This window comes from Salmo salar, chromosome ssa10 (assembly GCF_905237065.1).
Source record: "Salmo salar chromosome ssa10, Ssal_v3.1, whole genome shotgun sequence".
Classification (NCBI taxonomy): domain Eukaryota; kingdom Metazoa; phylum Chordata; class Actinopteri; order Salmoniformes; family Salmonidae; genus Salmo; species Salmo salar.
In genome coordinates this window covers 13,236,008-13,262,278 of record NC_059451.1, presented here as the reverse complement: position 1 = coordinate 13,262,278, position 26,271 = coordinate 13,236,008, and the positions used below count along the sequence as shown (strand labels likewise).

General features: G+C 42.4%; 1 protein-coding gene across 3 annotated transcripts in view; it reads left to right on the top strand.

Moving 5' to 3' along the window:
• The first annotated feature begins 2,468 nt into the window (after window positions 1–2,468).
• slc44a5b (solute carrier family 44 member 5b) overlaps window positions 2,469–26,271 on the top strand; it is a 61,482-nt gene continuing 37,679 nt past the window's right edge. For 2 of the 3 annotated variants that reach the window (XM_014215914.2, XM_045687351.1), the window contains exon 1: window positions 2,476–2,661. In XM_014215914.2, coding sequence (XP_014071389.2) covers window positions 2,625–2,661 — 37 coding nt within the window. In that variant the 5' untranslated portion in view covers window positions 2,476–2,624. Of the gene's footprint in view, window positions 2,662–26,271 lie in introns of all 3 variants that reach the window. The other variant, XM_014215913.2, reaches the window with a different exon arrangement.

Sequence of the window (26,271 nt, the reverse complement as noted above, 5' to 3'; positions counted from 1 at the left end):
AATAGTGATTCCAGGTGACTGACTACCTTATGAAGCTGGTTGAGAGAATGCCAAGACTGTGCAAAGCTGTCATCAAGGCAAAGGGTGGCTACTTTGAAGAATCTAAAATGTAAAATATATTTTGATTTGTTTAACACGTTTTTTGTTTACTACATGATTCCATATGTGTTATTTCATAGTTTTGATGTCTTCACTATTATTGTACAATATAGAAAATAGTTCAAATGAACAAAAACCCTTGAATGAGTAGGTATGTCCAAACTTTTGACTGGTACTGTATATTTATACATATACATTTTTTTTTTACTAAACAGGTGGTGCTCAGAACACCTGCCCTGAATGACGAGTCACCACTGATAATACCAGAGATATATTTTCAGAAGGAATTGAATATCTTCAACTGCATTGAATGCATTCTGATCTCCTGGACTAATCAGGATGTAGATGAAAGTTACTTCAAAGCAGAAAAAAGCAACTACAGAAAAAAGCAACTCCTCGTTTCAATACAGCAAATCAGTAAATCACCATATAATCTGCCTGGGGGAAATCAATCTCTTTTTATTGATTGCTTTTCTGAAACTTTAGTACTTTAAATGGGTTTCATCGACTGCAGCATTAGAGAGAGACAGAAGCAATCAAGGTATAACAGTAATCCATGCTTTGGTTTTGTTTCCATGGCACATTTTAGCATTTGTGGCACAAATCCTATTCAAGTTATTGTACCGATATTAGCATTTTTTGCTAATATCAAAATCATTCGAAAGTGTCTAAAATGTATTGTGAAGCTCAACAAAGTCACTTATACATGATTTGAACATGATGCGCTTCAATGGGATTTGTGACACAAATGCTAAAATGTTAGCATGTGGGAACATTGCCAGGGAAACTAAACCAAAACATGGTTTGCTGTCATACCTTGTCCATAGACTGCTTACAGGGTAAGGAAAACAATATGTAATTTTGTAATTTGGATAAACCATCCCTTTAAAACAGATTCCCTTATTTGAACGCAGGGTATGGGTTGTAAAATAATGATAAAGAAGTTGTATTTCATGTTGAAGTACATAAAACATAAATATTCAGTACAAATAGGCAGATATGCACATTACATCCTGCCAGTACCAAACCTACAGTATGTTTATGGCTTTTTCTACCCTCTGCTGCCACTTCCTGGCCATGCTAATCTACTGTAGCGTGTGTGTGTGTGTGTGTGTGTGTGTGTGTGTGTGTGTGTGTGTGTGTGTGTGAGACGTTCCCAAAGAATTTGAGCAATGGTAAGAGTCACTCGATAATTAACTTGTCATACTGCGATGGACACTCTCAGCTCAACACCACTTTTCTCCACTGGATGTCACATGCTTACAGGAGCTCTATGTGAGGACTCTCTCAAACCACTCTTAACTGGTTAGGGGTACAGACTTTGTGTCATTCATGACTAGTAATGTTAATTGGATACTTTTTCTTGAGTTTAACACGTATAACCATTGCTTTGCCTTGACCCTAACATGACATTTCTCCCAAATCCTGGCAGGCAGAGATGGGATCTGTGCTGCCACAAGAAGCCCTGCAGAGGACAGTGATTCTCCACAAAGGGTCCATGTCACAGTCAAGGGATGCTGCACAGTGAAATAGTGAACGTTGTCTGAGTGAAAGCTCAGTATAAGTATAAGCTCAAGTATAGACCACAGAATTAGGTTATATGCTATCAATCCATTCTAACTTCTGGTGGATATTAGCAATAGAGCCGACTGGATATAGACCTACTATATCAGTCAACCTATAGCTAGCTATAGATTTCATCAAAGTAATTATCATTTTTAAAGTGTTCTCGTATCACTCACTCAACAACAAAAAAAGCCAACTGACATTTACTCCTGAGGTGCTGACCTGTTGCACCCTCTACAACCACTGTCATTATTATTATTTGGCCCTGCTGGTCATCTATGAATATTTGAACATCTTGGCCATGTTCTGTTATAATCTCCACCCGGCACAGCCAGAAGAGGACTGGCCACCCCTCATAGCCTGGTTCCTCTCTAGGTTTCTTCCTAGGTCCCGGCCTTTCTATGGAGTTTTTCCTAGCCACCGTGCTGGACTGGCCACCCCTCATAGCCTGGTTCCTCTCTAGGTTTCTTCCTAGGTCCCGGCCTTTCTATGGAGTTTTTCCTAGCCACCGTGCTTCTACACCTGCATTTCTTGCTGTCTGGGGTTTTAGGCTGGGTTTCTGTACAGCACTTTGTGACATCAGTTGATGAAGAAGGGCTTTATAAATAAATGTGATTGATACATTGCTTTCCAATTTGACTAATACATTCACAATATAGATTATGGTGACCGTGTCAAGTGTGAATCAGGGCTATATCGAGATTCATGTCTAAGATGTTTATTTGCCATCAGCGTGCCTACCTTGGTGCCAGTCTCTGTATGCGTCTCCTTTAAGAGTGTTTTTATCACACAGTTGATGACGCTCTCTCGTGCTGTAAACACGGCTCGCTCAGCTGCGTGGCGGAGAGACAGCTCATACCAAGGGCTCGAGGTAGGCTACTGTATTTACGTAGACTGGGCCGTTAAAACGCTATTCACATCCTCATATGATATCTGCAGAATCTCCTGTCTGAGGTGCAATGGCTAGGAAGACGGACATTCCTCCTTCATACTATGGTGAGTCGCCACGTTCGTCTTTGTTTAATGTCGGGTTAACCGTTCTTTCTTCAAGACATGACAAAGGATAGCCTCCAACATTGTGCTTCGAACGCTATTCTGACTTTTGTTATTGGGTCGCTTCTGGGCGCTAGCACAGATTTTGTAAATGTAACATTGAAGCAAGATACAATACAATATTATGCAAATGTAACGCTCATATTAAGCGATACTTTGTTACAAAACAGGATGCCGAATTAACCATGAGTGAAGGCTACCAAAATAAAAATATTTTAATTTCGAAAGTAGGCCTACTGGATATAATAATGCCATGATATTGTTTAATTCAGTCCAGTCATGAAATGTAACACAAGTGAAACTTTCTATTATAGTTTGCTATGAAACTCTGCATTTGTTGATCACAGAATACAGTGCATCCTCTTAGGGATTAACACTTGGCGTGCAGTGTACACAAACATATTGGTACAAAGGTTATTGTTACAGTTTTAAACACATACTCTAGTTAAATTCCAATTATTATTAAAACTTTCCATTTTCCTGTTCAACCCTTGACAATAGATAACTTAAATGTATTGTTTTGATTAAGAAACCAAGTGAATTGCATCTGAAAGCCAAGATAAACAACAATGCTCATAAACGATGGCCATTGTTATTTGGCAAATAGGCAAACAATGTAAAGACAATATTTGTTTCCCTTTGTCCCTAAGTGACAGTTTTCTGAATGGTTGGCATATGGATATTCAATCTCTGGGCAGATTTACTGTCCATTAGCTGGTCCTCTTTGTTAGGTTGTTTATGAAAATGATATAATCCTGGACTCGTGCCAGATGCCATAGAAGCCACATAACTGCAGTATTTCAAGTGTGAAATGACAGCTTTTATGAGCAGTAATATGGTAATCATACAGTTTACCGCAGATTATGAGACAAAGGAGCACTGATACAGTATTGCAGGCAGAGATATATATGTAAGCTCTAGCTATGGCTTATGTAATTACAGAGTAATAGTCAATACACTGAAGGCTATTTTACTAATGTGTGTTGTTATTACAGAAAGTACATGTCACAACATCTTATAAGTAGTGATTTTACAGTCATGATTATAGGATGGCTTGACCCTCCATTATAATCAATCATTACTGTGCATGATCAATCATTATAATTGGGTCATCCATATAATAGCTGAATGAGTCACAAGACCAGTGTGTGAGCCAGCCCAGTCCAAGCAGCTTATCTGAACACACACAGTATCTTATCCACAATTTAGCCTTTGAGACAACAGGCAAAGGTAGGCTACACTTCCCTAGTATTTATTTGGACAGTGAAACAATTTTTTTTATTTGGCTCTATACTCCAGCATTCTGGATTTGAGATCAAATGTTTTCATGCATAGCTATCTGTTTTACCATTTAGAAATGAATGCACTTCATGTACTCTACATGACCAAAATTATGTGGACACCTGCTTGTCGAAAATCTCATTCCAAAATCATAGGCATTAATATGGAGTTGGTCCCCCCTTTGATGCTGTAACAGACTCCACTCTTATGGGAAGGCTTTCAAATAGATATTGGAACATTTCTGCAGGGATATGCTTCCATTCAGCCACAAGAGCTTTAGTGAGGTCGGCGCACTGATGTTGGGCGATTAGGCCTGGCTCACAGTTGGTGTCCTAATTCATCCCAAAGGTGTTCGATGAGGTTGAGATCAAGGCTCTGTGCAAGCCAGTCACGTTCTTCCACACCGATCTTGACTAACCATTTCTGTATGGACCTCGCTTTGTGCACGGAGGTATTTTATTTATTTATTTCACCTTTATTTAACCAGGTAGGCAAGTTGAGAACAAGTTCTCATTTACAATTGCGACCTGGCCAAGATAAAGCAAAGCAGTTCGACAACATACAACAACACAGAGTTACACATGGAGTAAAACAAACATACAGTCAATAATACAGTAGAAAAATAAGTCTATATACAATGTGAGCAAATGAGGTGAGATAAGGGAGGTAAAGGCAAAAAAAGGCCATGGTGGAAAAGCAAATACAATATAGCAAGTAAAACACTGGAATGGTAGATGTGTAGTGGAAGAAAGTGCAAAGTAGAAATAGAAATAATGGGGTGCAAAGGAGCAAAATAAATAAATACAGTAGGGGAAGAGGGAGTTGTTTAGGCTAAATTATAGATGGGCTATGTACAGGTGCAGTGATCTGTGAGCTGCTCTGACAGCTGGTGCTTAAAGCTAGTGAGGGAGATAACTGTTCCCAGTTTCAGAGATTTTTGTAGTTCGTTCCAGTCATTGGCAGCAGAGAACTGGAAGGAGAGACGGCCAAAGGAGGAATTGGCTTTGGGGGTGACCAGAGAGATATACCTGCTGGAGCTCGTGCTATAGGTGGGTGCTGCTATGGTGACCAGTGAGCTGAGATAATAAGGGGGGACTTTACCTAGCAGGGTCTTGTAGATGACCTGGAGCCAGTGGGTTTGGCGACGAGTATGAAGCGAGGGCCAGCCAACGAGAGCGTACAGGTCGCAGTGGTGGGTAGTATATGGGGCTGTGGTGACAAAACGGATGGCACTGTGATAGACTGCATCCAGTTTATTGAGTAGGGTATTGGAGGCTATTTTGTAAATGACATCGCCGAAGTCGATGTCATGCTGAAACAGGAAAGGGCCTTCACGAAACTGTTGCCACCGGTACCCTCTGTATATAGCCTCACAATTGTTATTTTACTGCTGGTCTTTAATTATTTGTTACTTTTGTTTGTTATTCTTATTTTTTAAATTCATTTTTTAAACTGCATTGTTGTTAAGGCTTGTAAGTAAGCATTTCACCTGTTGTATTCGGCGCATGTGACAAATAACATTTGATTTGAAGTTGGAAGCACAGAATCGTTTAGAATGTCATTGTATGCTGTAGCGTTAAGATTTCCCTTCACTGGAACTAAGGGGCCTAGCCCGAACCATGAAAAACATCCCCAGACCATTATTCCTGCTCCACCAAACGTTACAGTTAGCGCTATGCATTCGGGCAGGTAGCGTTCTCCTGGCATCTGCCAAACCCAGGTTCGTACGTCGGACTGCCAGATGGTGAAGTGTGATTCATTACTCCAGAGAACGCGTTTCTACTGCTTCAGAGTCCAATGGCGGCGAGCTTTACACAACTCCAGCCGACGCTTGGCATTGCGCATGGTAATCTTAGGCTTGTGTGTGGCTGCTCGGCCATGGAGACCCATTTCATGAAGCTCCCGACGAACACTTCTTGTGCTGACGTTGCTTCCAGAGGCAGTTTGGAAATTGGTAGTGAGTGTTGGAACCGAGGACAGATGGAGGTTCCGTTCTGTGAGCTTGTGTGGCCTACCACTTCGAGGCTGAGCTGTTGTTGCTCCTAGATGTTTCCACTTCACAAAAACAGCACTTCCAGTTGACCAGGGCAGCTCTAGCAGAGATTTTATGAACTGATTTGTTGGAAAGGTGGCATCCTATGATGGTGCCATGTTGAAAGTCACTGAGCTCTCCAGTAAGGCCATTCTACTGCCAATGTGTGTCTATGGACATTGCAAGGCTGTGTGCTCAATTTTTGTAAATAACAGCTGGTGCACGATATCTAAGGAAGTCTCGAGGTTTTGCTCGCCTGAGGTAGAGTATCTCATGATAAGCTGTAGACCACACTATCTACCTAGAGTGTTTTCATCTGTACTTTTCGTAGCTGTCTACATACCACCACAGACTGACGCTGGCACTAAGACTGCGCTGAATGAGCAGTATTCCTCCATAAGAAAACAAGAAAACGCTCACCCAGAGGTGGCGCTGCTAGCAGCCGGGGACTTTAATGCAAGGAAACTTAAATCAGTTTTACCAAATTTCTATCAGCATGTTAAATGTGCAACCAGAGGTAAAAAAACTCTGGGCCACCTTTACTCCACACACAGAGACACATACAAAGCTCTCCCGCAAATCTGACCATAATTCTATCCTCCTGATTCCTGCTTCCAAGCAGAAATTAAAGCAGGAAGCTCCAGTGACTCGATCAATAAAAAAGTGGTCAAATGAAGCAGATGCGAAGCTACAGGACTGTTTTGCTAGCACAGACTGGAATATGTTCCGGGATTCCTCAGATGGCATTGAGGAGTACACCACATCAATCATTGGCTTCATCAATAAGTGCATCGATGACGTAGTCCCCACAGTGACCATACGTACATACCCCAACCGGAAGCCATGGATTACAGACAACATCCACACTGACCTAAAGGCTAGACCTGCCGCTTTCAAGGAGCGGGACTCTAACCCGGAAGCTTATAAGAAATCCTGCAATGCCCTCCGACGAACCATCAAACAGGCAAAGCGTCAATACAGGGCTAAGATCGAATCGTACTACACTGGCTCTGACGCTCATCGGATGTGGCAGGACTTGCAAACCATTACAGACTACAAAGGGAAGCACAGCCGAGAGCTGCCCAGTGACATGAGGCAAATAACACTGAAACATGCATGAGAGCACCAGCTGTTCCAGAAGACTTTGTGATAATGCTCTGCACAGCCGATGTGATTAAGACTTTAAAATAGGTCAACATTCACAAGGCCGCAGGGCCAGACGGATTACCAGGACGTGTACTGCGAGCATGCACTGACCAACTGGCAAGGTTGAGAGTTTCAAGTTCCTTGGTGTCCACATCACCAACAAACTATCATGGTCCAAGCACACCAAGACCGTCGTGAAGAGGGCACAACAAAACCTATTCCGCCTCAGGAGACTGAAAAGATTTGACATGGGTCCTCAGATCCTCAAAAGGTTCTACAGCTGCACAATCTAGAGCATCCTGACTGGTTGCATCACTGCCTGGTATTGCAACTGTCATCTCCGATAAATCCACTATAATTGAGAATTTCAATAAGCATTTTTCTACGGCTGGCCATGCTTTCCACCTGGCTACCCCTACCGCGGTCAACAGCACTGCACCCCCCACAGCTACTCGCCCAAGCCTTCCCCATTTCTCCTTCTCCCAAATCCAGTCAGCTGATGTTCTGAAAGACCTGCAACATCTGAACCCTTACAAATCAGCCGGGCTAGACAATCTGGACCCTTTCTTTCTAAAATTATCTGCCAAAATTGTTGCAACCCCTATTACTAGCCTGTTCAACCTCTCTTTCGTGTCGTCTGAGATTCCAAAAGATTGGAAAGCAGCTGCAGTCATCCCCCTCTTCAAAGGGGGGGACACTCTTGACCCAAACTGCTACAGACCTATATCTATCCTACCCTGCCTTTCTAAGGTCTTCGAAAGCCAAGTCAACAAACAGATTACCGACCATCTCGAATCCCACCGCACCTTCTCCGCTATGCAATCTGGTTTCAGAGCTGGTCATGGGTGCACCTCAGCCACGCTCAAGGTCCTAAACGATATCGTAACCGCCATCGATAAGAAACAATACTGTGCTGCCGTATTCATTGACCTGGCCAAGGCTTTCGACTCTGTCAATCACCACATCCTCATCGGCAGACTCAATAGCCTTGGTTTCTCAAATGATTGCCTCGCCTGGTTCACCAACTACTTCTCTGATAGAGTTCAATGTGTCAAATCGGATGGCCTGTTGTCCGGGCCTCTGGTAGTCTCTATGGGGGTGCCACAGGGTTCAATTCTTGGGCCAACTCTTTTCTCTGTATACATCAATGATGTCGCTCTTGCTGCTGGTGAGTCTCTGATCCACCTCTACGCAGACGATACCATTCTGTATACTTCTGGCCCTTCTTTGGACACTGTGTTAACAACCCTCCAGACGAGCTTCAATGCCATACAACTCTCCTTCCGTGGCCTCCAACTGCTCTTAAATACAAGTAAAACTAAATGCATGCTCTCCAACCGATCGCTGCCCGCACCTGCCCGCCCGTCCAGCTTCACTACTCTGGACAGTTCTGACTTAGAATATGTGGACAACTACAAATACCTAGGTGTCTGGTTAGACTGTAAGCTCTCCTTCCAGACTCACATCAAACATCTCCAATCCAAAGTTAAATCTAGAATTGGCTTCCTATTTCGCAACAAAGCATCCTTCACTCATGCTGCCAAACATACCCTCGTAAAACTGACCATCCTACCGATCCTCAACTTCGGCGATGTCATTTACAAAATAGCCTCCAATACCCTACTCAATAAACTGGATGCAGTCTATCACAGTGCCATCCGTTTTGTCACCAAAGCCCCATATACTACCCACCACTGTGACCTGTACGCTCTCGTTGGCTGGCACTCGCTTCATACTCGTCGCCAAACCCACTGGCTCCAGGTCATCTACAAGACCCTGCTAGTAGTGGTCGACCGATTTATGATTTTTCAACGCCGATACCGATACCTATTATTGGAGGACCAAAAAAAGCCGATGCCGATTTTTGTTTTTTGTTTATTTATTTGTAATAATGACAATTACAACAATACTGAATGAACACTTATTTTAACTTAATATAATATATCAATAAAATCAATTTAGCCTCAAATAAATAATGAAACATGTTCAATTTGGTTTAAATAATGTAAAACAAAGTGTTGGAGAAGAAAGTAAAAGTGCAATATGTGCCATATAAAAAAGCTTAGGTTTAAGTTCCTTGCTCAGAACATGGGAACATATCAAAGCTGGAATATATTCCCAGGTAAGTTTTAGGTTGTAGTTATTATAGGACTATTTCTCTCTATACGATTTGTATTTCATATACCATTGACTATTGGATGTTCTTATATGCGTTGTTTTTTGGCAACCTTGTTAGTTTTTGGAATAGATTCCTGTTGGAACGTTCCACAAATTTTACCCACCCGGCTTGAAGTCATTATACAGTTTGAAACACAGCGAAGAGCTGCTGGCAAAATGCACGAAGTGCTGTCTGTATGAATGCTTACGAGCCTGCTGGTGCCTACCACCGCTCAGTCAGACTGCTCTATCAAATCATAGACTTAATTATAATATAATAAACACACAGAAATACGAGCCTTAGGTCATTAATATGGTCGAATCCGGAAACTATCATCTCGAAAACAAAACGTTTTTTTCTTTCAGTGAAATACGGAACCGTTCCGTATTTTATCTAACGGCTGGCATCCCTAAGTCTAAATATTCCTGTTACATTGCACAACCTTCAATGTTATGTCATAATTACGTAACATTCTGGCAAATTAGTTCGCAACGAGCCAGGCGGCCCAAACTGTTGCATATACCCTGACTCTGCGTGCAATGAACACTAGAGATGTGACACAATTTCATGTTACCAGGCAATATTAACTAAATATGCAGGTTTAAAAATATATACTTGTTTATTGATTTTAAAGAAAGGCATTGATGTTTATGGTTAGGTACATTGGTGCAACGATAGTGCTTTTTTCGCAAATGCGCTTGTTAAATCAACACCCGTTTGGCGAAGTAGGCTATGATTCAATGATAAATTAACAGACACCGCATCGATTATATGCAACGCAGGACACGTTAGATAAACTAGTAATATCATCAACCATGTGTAGTTAACTAGTGATTATGTTAAGATTGATAGTTTTTTATAAGATAAGTTTAATGCTAGCTAGTAACTTACCTTGGCTTCTTGCTGCCCTCGCGTAACAGGTAGTCAGCCTGCCATGCAGGCTCCTCGTGGAGTGCAATGTAAGGCAGGTGGTTAGAGCGTTGGTCTAGTAACTGGAAGGTTGTAAAAACGAATCCCCGAATCCCCGCTGAACAAGGCAGTTAACCCCCGTTCCTAGGCCGTCATTGAAAACAAGAATATGTTCTTAATCTGACTTGCCTAGTTCAATAAAGGTGTAAAAAAAAAAAAAAGATACAAAAAAAACTAAATAAATCGGCAAATCACTGTCCAAAAATACCGATTACCGATTGTTATGAAAACTTGAAATCGGCCCTAATTAATCGGCCATTCAGATTAATCGGTCGACCTCTACCTGCTAGGTAAAGTCCCCCCTTATCTCCGCTCACTGGTCACCATAGCAATACCCACCTGTAGCACGCGCTCCAGCAGGTATATCTCTCTGGTCACCCCCAAAGCCAATTCCTCCTTTGGCCGTCTCTCCTTCCAGTTCTCTGCTGCCAATGACTGGAACGAACTACAAAAATCTCTGAAACTGGAAACACTTATCTCCCTTGCTAGCTTTAAGCACCAGCTGTCAGAGCAGCTCACAGATCACTGCACCTGTACATAGCCCATCTATAATTTAGCCCAAACAACTCCCTCTTCTCCTCCTGTATTTATTTATTTTGCTCCTTTGCACCCCATTATTTCTATTTCTACTTTGCAATTTCTTCCACTACAAATCTACCATTCCAGTGTTTTACTTGCTATATTGCATTTACTTTTCCACTATGGCCTTTTTTTGCCTTTACCTCCCTTATCTCACCTCATTTGCTCACATTGTATATAGACTTATTTTTCTACTGTATTATTGACTGTATGTTTGTTTTACTCCATGTGTAACTCTGTGTTGTTGTATGTGTCGAACTGCTTTGCTTTATCTTGGCCAGGTCGCAATTGTATATGAGAACTTGTTCTCAACTTGCCTACCTGGTTAAATAAAGGTGAAATAAAAATAAATAAATAAAAAAACTGCTCGGCCTCTGACAGCAAGGCACTACAGAGCGTAGTGCGTACCGCCCAGTACGTCACTGGGGCCAAGCTTCCTGCCATCCAGGACCTCTATACCAGCCGGTATCAGAGGAAGGCCCTAAAAATTGTCAAAGACTCCAGCCACCCTAGTCATAGACTGTTCTCTCTGCTACCGCATGGCAAGCGGTACCGGAGCGCCAAGTCTAGGTCCAAGAGGCTTCTAAACAGCTTCTACCCCCAAGCCATAAGACTCCTGAACATCTAATCAAATGGCCACCCAGTCTATTTGCATTGCCTACCCCCCTCCTCTTTTACACTGCTGCTACTCTCTGTTGTTATCATCTATGCATAGTCACTTTAATTAATAACTCTACCTACATGTACATATTACCTCAACTAACCGGTGCTCCCGCACATTAACTCTGTACCGGTACCCTGTATATAGTCTCACTATTGTTATTTTACTGCTGCTCTTTAATTACTTGTTACTTTTATTTCTTATTCGCATTTTTTTTTACATTTTTAACTGCATTTTTGGTTAGGGGCTCGTAAGTAAGCATTTCACTGTAAGGTTCTATTCGTTGCATGTGACTAATACAATTTGATTTGATTGAGTCTTTGAATGAAAAGATTGAGCTAAAACTGTCCCGTTTGAGTGTTTGTTGCAGCTCGTTCCAGTCGTTCGCGACCCAGGGATGTGTCGGTGTGTCCAAACTTTTGACTGGTACTGTACATATTCTATTCTTATTAACAATAAAAGTGACTGCAATATGTCACAATACCTTATTTACCATTCATTTCTATTGGGCACAACATCATCCGAAACACAACCAAAACAACTGCAAATGCATCCAACGAGTTTATAGTCACAAGCTTGATGTAGTCATTGCATGCTATGAGTATGGACCCGAATACTAAACTTTTTACTAAATTGAAAACACTATAAGTGAATGTGTGTATATACAGTGGCAAGAAAAAGTATGTGAACCCATTGGAAATACCTGGATTTCTGCATAAATTGGTCATAAAATGTGATCTGATCTTCATCTAATTCACAACAAAAGACAAACACAGCCTGCTTAAACTAATAACACACTAAGAATTAAAAGTTTATGTCTTTATTGAACACACCGTGTAAGCATTCACAGTGCAGGGTGGGAAAAGTATGTAAACCCTTGGATTTAATAACTGGTTGACCCTCCTTTGGCCACTCCAGAAGGCATTTTTTCTTTTGTTGAAGCGTATTTTCTTCTGTTGTTGATTTACTTCTATGTTTTGGGTCGTTGTCCTGTTGCATCACCCAACTTCTGTCGAGCTTCAATTGGCGGACAGATAGCCTCCTGCAAAATGTCTTGATAAACTTGGGAATAAAGTTTTGCGTCGATGATAGCAAGCTGTCCAGGCCCTGAGGTAGCAAAGCATCTCCAAACCATGATGCTCCCTCCACCATACTTTACAGGTGTGATGAGGTTTTGATGTTGGTGTGCTGTGCCTTTTTTTGTCCACACATATTGTTGTGTGTTCCTTCCAAACAACTAAACTGTAGTTTCATCTGTCCACAGAACATTTTGCCAGTAGCGCTGTGGAACATCCATGTGCACTTTTGCAAACTTCACCCGTGCAGCAATGGTTTTTTTGGACAGCAATGGCTTCTTCTGTGCTGTCCTCCCAGGAACACGATTCTTGTTTAGTGTTTTACATATCGTAGACTCGTCAACAGAGATGTTAGCCTGTTCCAGAGATTTCTGTTAGTCTTTAGCTGACACTCTTGGATTTTTCTTAACCTCATTGAGCATTCTGCGCTGTGCTCTTGCAGTCATCTTTGCAAGACGGCCACTCCTAGGGAGAGTAGCAACAGTTCTGAACTGTCTCCATTTATAGACAATTTGTCTTACCGTGGACTGATGAACATCAAGGCTTTTAGAGATACTTTTGCAACCCTTTCCAGCTTTATGCAAGTCAACAATTGTTAATCTTAGGTCTTCTGAGATCTCTTTGGTTCGAGGCATGGTTCACATCAGGTAATGCTTCTTGTGAATAGCAAACTCAAATTTTGTGTGTGTTTTTTATAGGGCAAGGCAGCTCTAACCAACATCTCCAATCTCGTGTCATTGATTGGACTCCAGGTTAGCTGACTCCTGACTCCAATTAGCTTTTGGAGAAGTCATTAGCCTAGGGGTTCGCATACCTTTTCCAACCTACACTGTGAATGTTTAAAATATGTACCCAGTATAGACAAGAAAAATACAATAATGTGTTTGTTATTAGTTTAAGCACACTATTTTGTCTGTTGTTGTGAATTAGATGAAGATCAGATAAAATGTAATGACCAATTTATGCAGAAATCCAGGTAATTCCAAAGGGTTCACATACTTTTTCTTTCCACTGTATAGTGTATCTAATCCCCCCATTTGAATGTGTCATATAGTGTATTCAACTGAATCAAAAGTTTAGTATTTGGGCCCATATTCATAGCATGCAATGACTACAACAAGCTTGTGACTATAAACATGATGGATGCATTTGCAGTTGTTTTGGTTATGTTTCGGGATTATGTTGTGCCCAATAGAATTGAATGGTAAATAATATATTGTGTCATATTGGAGCCACTCTTTTATTGTTAATAAGAATATAAATATGTTTCTGAACTCTTCTACATTAAAGGGATACTTCGGGATTATGAAAATGAAGCCCTTTATCTACTTACCCAGGGTCAGATGAACTGGTGGATACCATTTTTATCTCTCTCCGTGCAGTTTGAAGGAAATTGCTAACTAGCTTTAGCGCAATGACTGGAAGTCTATGGTAAAAGCTAGCAGGCTAGTTTTACCATAGACTTTGTCATTGCGCTAACGCTAGTTAGCCTTGGCTCGCCTAACTACCTCTAACGTGATTTAGACTGGACGCAGAAACATTAACAACGGTATCCACGAGTTCATCCGACTCTGGTGCGGTAGACAAAGGGCTTCATTGCCAAAATCCTGAGGTATCCCTTTAATGTGGATGCTACCATCATTACAGATAATCATGAATGAATTGAGAATAATGATGAGTGAGAACGTTATAGATGCAGAATGGTCATGCCCCATAACATGCTAAGCTATCACCGTTACCACCAACTGAAGACGTTAGGATTTTCTTGGTTGTATATTTATGCATCTGCAACTTTCTCACTCATCATTATTCACGATTCTTTCAGGATTTTCCTTAATCATGGCAGCATCCACGTTCATGTAGAAGTGTTCAGAAACATATTCTATTCTTATTTACAATAAAAGTTGACTCCAAAATGACTCAATACATTATTTGCCATTCATTTCTATTGGGCATAGCATCATCTGAAGCACAACCAAAGCAAACTGCAAATCCATCCAACAAGTTGGAAGAGTCACAAGCTTGATGTCGTCATTGCGTGCTAGGAATATGGGACCAAATACTAGATGTTTGACTAAGTGTAATACGCGATAAGTGAATTGGTCCAAATACTTACGACACCTTCAAATGGAAGGACTAGATACTTAAAGTGCTTTCATTTCTAAATGGTAAAAAATATACTGTATGTATGAAAATATCCTCAAATAAAAGGTGACATTATGTACTGTCACCTCATAAAACAAGATGCTGGAGTATAGAGCCAAAGTATAGAGCCAAATTCTAAATAAATACGTAGGGGAGTGTATATAGTAGACCTAATTGTCTTTGTTTGTGAGTGACATGGTCAGTATACTCAGTATGACTTCATGGGAAAGCTGCAGTGTCTGTCATCTCTCTCCACACTAACCCTGTGTGTCACTCGGTTCCCATGACTCCAGGCCCCTGCCAATCATGTTTCTAGCATGTCAGCTGGAGCTTGACCTCTTACCCCAAACTCAGGATTCAGCCCACACTTTAACGAGATAGTTCGGGATTTTGGCAATGAAGCCCTTTATCCGCTTCCCCAGAGTCAGATGAACTTATGGTACCATTTTTATGTCTCTGCGTCCACTGCTAACTAGTGTTAGCGTTGTCTTAACGCAAAGACTGGATGTCTTCGGGAAAAGCTAGCATGTCTTTGCGCTAAGCTAGTTAACGAAGTCTCGCAAAACTACCTCCAAATTCCTTCATACTGGACGCAGAAACATAAAAATGGTACCACAAGTTCATCTGACTCTTGGGAAGTAGATAAAGGGCTTCACACAAAACCCTGAACTATCCCTTTAACACTGTGATGAAGCAGAGCTAGAGAGAAAGCTTTACTACAACATTCTGAACATAAAGTTTCAACATTTGATTGTACTTTTGTATGCTTATGGTGTAAACTACCTGATCACTCGAGTGCCAATGCAACATGTTGCTGTAATGTTGCTGTAATTATCAAAAGGATGGGAATAAGCTCCTCCATCTGAGAAGGGAATTGAGGCTCTGCGTCTTTAAATGCAGCCTGGGCAGTTGGAGACTTAGTTAGTGGAGCATGGGATGGAGTTGTGCTGACTCCTCATGTTTAGGTCAGCTGCTCTGTCCAAATGGCCTCTCTCTGGTGCTGTTGCTCAGTCAGCCAGCCTGTCCAAATGGTCTTTCACAGGCAGAGAGGCATACTAGGGGTACAAACTATATCGTCCTCCCCAACCTGCCTCTAGCGAAATGGAAGTGGATGAGATGGCGACACACACACACACAAACACACACACTAGTCAAGCAAGCAACAATACACATTGATTCGATACACACTTGCAGACATGCTCAGTTTGTGCACATTCTATCACACCAACTTTCACACTTCCAGTGCTTTTTCACAGACAATCAAAAACCGTTCATAAGTGACAATTTAGATAGAGTAGCGTTCACCGTCAAAAAATGATGAGCTGGGCACCTTGATAATTAACACATTTCTCGCATGATCAGCTTGCCTGAGTGTGGCATTTTTATACCCATGATTGGCTTTTAAGTGCCTCGGCTCTCTGCCACCACTCAGTCAATATGAAGACTGATGGTATCACAGTGTGGTACTCCTACACACCTTCGTTTACTCTTTATGATGCTCGTACTCATTATTTTGAACGAGGTTATGTTCTTCCCCTGTGAAATGCCTCAGCACTTTTCTCAGACTATTACAGTGGAGCTTATCACAGTTGCCTGACCGTTTTTAGAGATGATGACAGACTTGAGTCAGTTAAAAACTTCCACAAACTCACATTGTATCAAGTCAGGCGATCATGAACTGCCTTTTCTTGACCCTGTGCAAATTGAACAGAGTTGGCTGTAAATGGACAACTATGTCTCTTTGTTTCAGGCAACGCTATGCACACAGGCGTTGCTTCAATATCCAATTTGCAGCACGGATACAGTCCCTCTCTGTGTTGGACTGCTGGGCTAACTTACAATGACAGTGATTTATTAAGCACAGCCCAAAGACAGAGTGAAGGAGACGGCTGCAATCACAAGCATGCAAACAGCTTCAGGTCTTTGTTTGAGTCTGTGATACTGTGAGGTCGGGGATGATGATGACTGTGGTGGAGCATACACCGTGCCGAATGATTCATGGTCTATCAACAGATTCCACACACAGCTGGATCATTATCCTGAGATGAAAGTCAGCGATTGCTGCTCCCGTGCTATTTATTCTGTATGTGGGGCCACAGAGGTTGAGGGCCTTATGTAAAACACTTCAGGGATATGCTATTATACCGGGTTCTCAGCCAATTCCACAACGATGTGAATTAGAAAATGACCGAGAGGAAGAGAGAGGATAGCGAGAAAGGAAGAAGCGCTAGAGGCATAGGCTTATGAGAATCCCTTAGCCTGAGGATAAGCACCAAGTAGTTCTTAACTACATTAAGAGGCTGGCCCTCCCTCAAGGCCCCAAAAATCAATTCTTACTGTCACTTAATCAATTAAGTTAACTAAGTGATTGTTTTGGGTACTGGCTGTAACACCACATACAACTTTAGTCAAATTGGCAACAGACTGATATTAGAGAGTTGTTGTGCACGTCATTGAAATGTCACATTTAATTAGATGTTCAGGAGTCTTATGGCTTGGGGGTAGAAGATGTTTAGAAGCCTCTTGGACCTAGACTTGGCGCTCTGGTACCGCTTGCCGTGTGTATTGCTGTGAATTGTTAGATACTACTACACTGTTGGAGCTAGGAACACAAGTATTTCGCTACACCCGCAATAACATCTGCTAAATATGTGTATGTGACCAATCACATATGATTTGATTTGATCACTGTATTAGGGAGAGGATTTAGTATGAAATGCAATATTTAGTGTGTTAATAACAATAAAGGAAGAACATTGTGCATGCCTGTGTGCGTACTTGATTTAGCATTTAAGCTGTGGTGCCTCCCCAAACCTACATATTACACAAGCCGCCGAAGGTGAATCGAGATGAATAAACAGACGCTGTTCCCGCGTCTCACCCCTAAAATCCATATCAACCCAAACCAAAGCCAGTTGAGCCTGTCGCTGGTCCAGCATGAGACTAATTTCCCAGGAAAACGGGGCTACTACTGACACGCCTGGGGACCTAGCTTTTTTCCCTCCTATCACACCCTGCTTCATCAAACAAGTAGTCAAGGTCACATTCCCCCCAAACACACTGCCTGCTTGCCTCTCTTTCTCTCTACTCTGGCTCTGTCTGCTGCAGGCTAGCTGTCAGAGGCTGAGACTGAAATGCTAACCCTAACCCCCTGGGGGATCCCACCCTGTGCTCTGCTGCCTCTCTCCCCTTACAGAGTGGATGTCAGTGTGGTGTCTTACTGTTTTGGAACAGGGGACTGTTTAAATATTGCTCATATGTACTCACTCATATCTGGAGTCCACTCCAGATACGCCAGCCACAGTGCATCTGTGGTTCTGGTGGCTCACTTGGTTGGAGCGTGGTGGTTGTTAAGCCAGAGTTGTGGATGTGATTCCTGCATGGGCAGAGGATCTATTGGGGAATTGAGTTAAGCTGAGTGAGGGACTCAGGAGTCTGTGATATAATTGCAGACGTTTGGGAGTTCTTGTTTGTTAAAGGAGAAGATCGACTTTTCCAGGTGTATGTGACATTAGTGAGAGAGAGAGAGAGGGAACAGTGCTGAGAGGGAGACTGTGGTTGTATGCATGTCCTAATAAACGGAAATATAATACAGCCCTCTAGAGTGTTTAGACTGCTTTGATTTATTCTGTGATGGATTCCAAATCCTTTATTTAGGTTGGGCCATAGCAGGGAGAGTGGGTAGTGTGATCAGCATGCTGCACCCAATGTGAGGCGCAGCGTGGTTTTATGTTAAGGCCATTCTCTGTGTGTGTGTGTGTGTGTGTGTGTGTGTGTGTGTGTGTGTGTGTGTGTGTGCGTGTGCGTGTGCGCGTGTGTGTGTGTGCGCGTGTGCATGCTCGCACGTTCAGTGGGATTTACTAATATCTAATATACTACTGCACTTTGAAGCATAAGGTCTGCCCTAAAGATCCACTCTCTTGACCCTTGGTGTCCCAAGCCTGTGACAAGTTGGGTTTGGAGGAGTGTTATGACAGAACACAGACAGACTGGGTCGATACAGTATACAGGCCAGAGAGAAGAAGATGAACCTCAAATAACTGCTACTGTTTTCAAATCAAATGAAGTGGAATTGTATTTGTCACATGCACCGAATACAACAGGTGTAGACCTTACCGTGAAATGCTAACAGACAAGCCCTTAACCAACAATGCAGTTTTATGGAAAATAAGTGTTAAGAAAAGATTTACTAAATAAACTAAAGTTAAAAAAGTAACACAATAAAATAACAGGGTGTACCGGTACTGAGTGTAATATGTACATGTAGGCAGGGGTAAAGTGACTATGCATAGATAATAAACCGTGAGTAGCAGCAGTGTAAAAAAAAAAGGGGGGGTTAATGCAAATAGTCCGGGTAGGCATTTGATTAGCTGTTCACCCATCTTATGGCTTGAGGGAAGAAGCTGTTGAGGGGCCTTTTGGACCTAGTCTTGGTGCTCCGGTACCGCTTGCCGTGCAGTAGCAGAGAGAACAGTGTATTGCTAGAGTGGCTGGATTCTTTGGCAATTTTTAGGGCCTCCCTCTGACACTGCCTGATATAGAGGTCCTGGATGGTAGGAAACTTGGCCCCAGTGACGTAATGGGCTGTACGCACTACCCTCTGTAGCGCTTTGCAGGATAGAAGTATGGTAAGATTTGCCAAATGGAGGGCAACGGAGAGCTTTGTACACGTCTCTGTGTGTGGAGTAAAGCTGGTCTAGAGTTTTTCTTCTTCCATTGGTTGCACGTGTGACATGCTGGTAGGAATGAGGTGAAACGGATTTAAGTTTTCCTGCATTAAAGTCCCAGGCCACTAGGGGCGCCGCCTCTGGATGAGCATTTTCTTGTTTGCTTATGGCCTTATACAGCTTGTTGAGTGCAGTCTTAGTGTCTACATTGGTTTGTGGTGGTAAATAGACAGCTACAAAAAATATACAGTGCCTTTGGAAAGTATTCAGTCCCCTTTTTCCACATTTTGTTACGTTCCAGCCTTATTCTAAAATGGATTAAATAAAACAAATTCCTCAGCAATCTATACACAATATCCCATAATGACTAAGCGAAAACAGGTTTTTAGAATTTCTTTGAAATGTATTAAATATTAAAACAGAAATACCTTATTTACATAAGTATTCAGACCCTTTGCTATGAGACTTGAAATTGAGCTCAGGTGCATCCTGTTTCCCTTGACTATCCTTGAGATGTTTCTACAACTAGATTGGAGTCCACCTGTGGTAAATTCAATTGATTGGACATGATTTGGAAAAGCACACACCTGTCTATATAAGGTCCCACTGTTGACAGGGCTTGTCAGAGTAAAAAAGAAGGTGACCAAGAACCCGATGGTCACTCTGACAGAGCTCTAGAGTTCCTCTGTGGATATGGGAGACCCTTCCAGAAGGACAACCATCTCTGTAGCACTCCACCAATCAATCAATCAAATGTATGTATAAAGCCCTTCTTACATCAGCTAATGTCACAAAGTGCTGTACAGAAAACCAGCCTAAAACCCCAAACAGCAAGCAATGCAGGTGTAGAAGCACGGTGGCTAGGAAAAACTCCATAGAAAGGCCAGAACCTAGGAAGAAACCTAAAGAGGAACCAGGCTATGAGGGGTGGCCAGTCCTCTTCTGGCTGTTCCCGGGTGGAGATTATAACAGCACATGGCCAAGATGTTCAAACATTCATAGATGACCAGCAGGGTCAAATAATAATAATGACAGTGGTTGTTGACGGTGCGACAGGTCAGCACCTCAGGAGTAAATGTCAGTTGGCTTTTCATAGCCGATCATTCAGAGTATCTCTACCGCTCCTGCTGTCTCTACAGCATGTCTGGGACAGGTAGCACGTCCAGTAAAAGTCAGTTGGCTTTTCATAGCGGTGCATTCAGAGTTCGAGACAGCAGGTGCGGTAGAGAGAGTAGCAAGCAGCAGGTCTGGGACCAGGTAGCACATCCGGTGAACAGGTCAGGGTTCCATAGCTGCAGGCAGAACAGTTTAAATTGGAGCAGCACCACGACCAGGTGGACTGGGGACAGCAAGTAGTCATCAGGCCAGGTAGTCCTGAGGCATGGTCCTAGGGCTCAGGTCCTCAGAGAGAGAGAAAGAAGGAGAGAAAAAGAGAGAGAATTAGAGAGAGCATACTTAAATTCACACAGGACACCGGATAAGACAGGAGAAATACTCCAGATATAACAGACTGACCCTAGCCCCCCGACACATAAACTACTGCAGCATATATATTGGAGGCTGAGACAGGAGGGGTTGGGAGACACTGTGGCCCTGTCCGATAATACACCCGGACAGGGCCAAACAGGCAGGATATAACCCCACCCACTTTGCCAAAGCACAGCCCCCACACCACTAGAGGGATATCTTCAACCACCAACTTACCATCCTGAGACAAAGCAGAGAATAGCCCACGAAGATCTACCCCACGGCACAACCCAAGGGGGGGCGCCAACCCGGACAGGAAGATCACATCAGTGACTCAACCCACTCAAGTGACCACCCCTCCTAGGGACGGCATGGAAGAGCACCAGTAAGCCAGTGACTCAGCCCCTGTAATAGGGTTAGAGGCAGAGAATCCCAGTGGAGAGAGGGGAACCGGCCAGGAACAGACAGCAAGGGCGGTTTGTTGCTCCAGTGCCTTTCCGTTCACCTTCACACTCCTGGGCCAGACTACACTCAATCATAGGACCTCCTGAAGAGATAAGTCTTCAATAAAGAATTAAAGGTTGAGACCGAGTCTGTGTCTCTCACATGGATAGGCAGACCATTCCATAAAATTTGAGCTCTATAGGATAAAGCCCTGCCTCTAGCTGTTTGCTTAGACATTCTAGGGACAGTAAGGAGGCCTGCGTCTTGTGACCGTAGCGTACGTGTAGGTATGTACGGCAGGACCAAATCGGAAAGATTAGGCCTTTATGGTAGAGTGGTCGGACGGAAGCCACTCCTCAGTAAAAGGCTCATGACAGCCCGCTTGGTGTTTGCCAAAAGGCACCTAAAGACCCTCAGACCATGAGAAACAAGATTATCTGCTCTGATGAAACCAAGATTGACCTGGAGGAAACAACTGGAGGAAACATGGCACCATCCCTATGGTGACGCATGGTAGGGGCAGCATCATGCTGTGGGGATGTTTTTCAGCGGCAGGGACTGGGAGACTAGTCCGGATCGAGGCATAGATGAACGGTGCAAAGTAAAGAGAGATCCGTGATGAAAACCTGCTCCAGAGCACTCAGGACCTCAGACTGGGGCAAAGGTTCACCTTCCAACAGGACAACGACCCTAAGTGCACAGCCAAGACAACAAGGCAGGAGTGGTTTCAGGACAAGTCTCCGAATGTCCTTGAGTGGCCCAGCCAGAGCCCGGACTTGAACCCGATCGAACATCTCTGGAGACCTGAAAATAACTGTGCAGCAACGCTCCCCATCCAACCTGACAGAGCTTGAGAGGATCTGCAGGGAAGAATGGGAGAAACCCAAAAAGACTGAATGCTGTAGTCGCTGCCAAAGGCGCTTCAACAAATTACTGAGTAATGGGTCTGAATACTTATTTAAAAGTGATATTTCAAATTTCTAAAAACCTGTTTTTGCTTTGTCAATATGTGGTATTGTGTGTAGATTGATGAATTTAAAAAAAATCTATTTTAGAATAAGGCTGAAACGTCGGATCTGCTGAGGGCTTTGCCTCATCAAATATGAATGAAAAGAGAAGTTCTCTCAAACCTGCACACTGTGCTTGCTTTGCGAAGTTGTTGATATTTGCAATGCAGAACGTTGAAGATTTTTTTCCCGCATGACACCATGCTGAAAAAAGGGTGAAAGGGGTTGAGGAACACCCGACATTCTGCAGCCAGTCACTCCCTGTCTAATTATGTTCATGAATGGGCAGAATGGAAAAGGCCAACTGAAAGGCGTCTCAGCTCCAACCCAGGCGCTGCACCTGCAGTGGTGGAGCCGTTTGCCTGGCCACCCTATGAAAGAAGCCTGTGTTACATAGTGGAACATGAGGACACTGGTGCCTGTGTCCGCCTGTGTTGTTGTGTCTGTGTACTGGATGTGTTTATGGGGAAAGGCTGAGAAAGTCGGAGGAGGAGGGGAGAGAGATGAGAGAGAGAGCAGGGGGATACAGTGCCATACTGTACTTGTGTTGACATTGACAACAGTGTATATGAGGACAACAAAAATGCAAAAGCCCAATATATCTCCATAAAGAGGCATTTAATCAAGGAATATACTGCTATTTTTTTGGCCTGAACTCATCCCCGAATAATGATTTTATAACAGACACAAATACATTCAGTCTGGCATCCCTTTCTAGCCTTTTACAAAGCCTCTTACAAAGCCTCTTCAGCCCTATCACGGCCCTCTACCAAGGATATCCTGTCCTACCAAGGATAATGACACAAAAATAATGACTCAGTTCAGTAAAAAGTCCCATTTACAGTAATTTGAAAATATCTTTACCCAGTAGTTTTTTTTCCAGTAATAAGAGACATTTTAGTTTCTGCTTTAGTTACATTGCTCTCACATAGAACTAGACCAAGAACTGACTGAATGAATTGATAAATTATCCAGAATCAGACAGACTCTTTGCCTGGTGAATCGGTTTGAGCACTAACTGTCTCCATAACGCATAAGTCTACGCTATTACAACCAGCCCCATCAGGAGGGCTCCAGCAAAGGGATAACAGCATTATTTTCTCTTCCACCAAAAAACTTGAAATACAACCTGATGAAAAACACCCTCAAATTATTTTCCCTGAAGCGCTGAGCTTTATCACTCCACGCCGGGCTGTTACGTTAGGAAAGGCTCCAGCACAGGCATTTTGAAGTTGCTTCTCACCACTCAGCTTACTTTAGCACTGTTTGGAATCGGCCTGACTGAAATCAAGACTGTCTAGGTGAAGCTGTCCTATAACACTCACCGGCCATTTTTTTTTAGGTACACCACCCCGTTTAGGAAAATGGCTATGGCTTGTTATATATAGCAGGCAGACAGGCATCGAGGCATTCAGTTACTGTTCGATTGAATGTTAAAATGGGCAAAACAAGTGACCTAAGCAACTTTGAGCGTGGTATGATCGTCGGTATGATTGTCGGATCCAGTATCTCAGAAACGGCCGCCCTCCTGGGCTTTTCACGCACGACAGTGTCTAGGGTTTACCGAGAATGGAGCGACAAACAAAAAACACCCAGTTAGCGGCAGTCCTGTGGGCGAAAACAGCTCGTTGATGTCAAGAGGTCGAAGGAAAATGGCAAGAATCGTGCAAGCTAACAGGCGAGACACAAACAGACAAATAACGGTGCAGTCCAACAGTTGTGTGCAGAACGGCCTCTCGGAATGAACAACTTGTCAATCCTTGTCACAGATGGGCTATTGCAGCAGACGACCACATCGGGTTGCACTTATATCAGCTAAAAACAACAAGAAGTGGCTCCAGTGGGCACGCGATCACCAACACTAAACAATTGAGGAGTGAAAAAACATTGCCTGGAACATGACAGTGAGTGGCCTGCGTGAGTGGCCTGCGCAGTCCCCAGACCTCAACCCAATAGAGTATCTTTGGGATGAGATGGAACGGGCTGTTCGCAGCATGAATGTACCGCCGTCCAATCTGCAGCAACTGCATGATGCCATCGCGTCAGCATGGACCAACATCCCTGTGGAATGTTTCCAACACCTTGTAGAATGTCCTGAAGAATTCAGGCTGTTTTGGAGGCAAAGTGGGGGTCTGACCCGGTACTAGACGGGTGTACCTAATAAACTGTCAAGTGAGTGTATATCTTCAAGGACATCCATTGATTAACCACTGAATGATTGGAATTGGAATGTGGAATTTGAGGGGAGTGACACAACTTTGTTAAACCATCAATCTGTTATGTCACAGTCAATGATGGCAGGTCAATGCTATGGTGTAGACTGACCCATAATCTGTTGCTTTGGCAGACAGAGGATGCAAATGGGATTGGAGTACAATGATTTGTGATATGTAATTCTATACCCAGTCTGCTCTCAATACCCCAGAGAGTAGCTATAATCACCAGTTCATTTGCAGTGGATGATGAAATCATATTGTTTTTCTCCTACAGAAATGGCAAACATTAGACATGAGAGATTTGCTGAGGCTTGTTATTTGCCTGGACAGATAATGACCATGTTAACCCCTCACTGGCCTCGATATCTAGACTACGGCATCTGGCTTTGCAAAAAACTAACCCCTCACTACAGCACACATCACACATACTTGCAAACTATACATGGCATTTGTGTATACATATTGCTAACATCCTCATTCTGTATCTAAACACTATAAACACAAACCAACTACAGACATACCAACTACAGATAACTACAGACAACATATTTGTCTGTGCCCTACGTGCACAACATGCACCATCATCCCTAATTTCATAAGTAAAGTCTGAACGTGAGATAGACTAACACAATGTCAGTCGAGGGGCCTAGCAGACACCAGTCGCCCTTACAAGAAAAATAGATTTAAACATATTTTTGGATGTTTTAGAAAATATTATGAATTGACCAAATCATATAATTATCAAAAATGTATTTAATACATTGAAATACATCTGGGCATTATAAACACCTGCTCTTTCCCTGACATAGACTGACCAGGTGAATCCAAGTGAAAGCTACGATCCCTTATTGATGTTAAATCCACTTCAATCAGTGTAGATGAAGGGAAGGAGACATGTTAAAGAAGGATTTTGAGGCCTTGAGACAATTGCATTTAAAAATGTTTCTGATAAATGTATTAAATAGATTTTAGAAAAATATATGATTTGGCCAAATCTTTATATTATCTAATGTATTGTGGAAATGCATCTAAAAAATATATATTTTAAATGTAACATAAAATAAACACACTGCATTACTTCTTAATCTGTAAATATTTTATTTAAAACAATTCTAGAATTGAATCTGCATTGTTGATTGCCTTTGGGTTATTTCATCTGATTTCATAGCTGTAAAGATTAAGGAAATGTTGAATCGAATTGTGCAATAAAATAATGTATATTGCTTGAGCGTTTATTGAACAGATATTCAATTTAAGTTCAATCTTACCATCAAATATGATGCTGCTATCATAAAGACATCAGGCAGGCACCATCAGTTTGCACCATCAATGTGTTGGGTAGATTGTTAGGGGGTAGAACTGCTTTAATATTGCAGACATATTGTGACTTCTATCAATGTAATTGTCTGCATCATATTATTTTTTGGTAAAAATTTATTTTATTATATTTTCCTTCTTTATTATTTTACCCTAACCCTATCATCCCTCCCCTAATTTGAGTAAACTAATGGACAACAATACTTACTTCTACTTCCAGCGTATACATACTATATACATTTTACAGACACATATTTTACATTAGTTATGTTTTTTGTTACATTTGTTATTTTTAGTCTGACCCTTCAGCTTCTATTAGCCATATATTTGTCAACTATGCTGTGATGTTTCACAAAAGTCTTGCACCTTTCTATTCTCATAGTTTCTA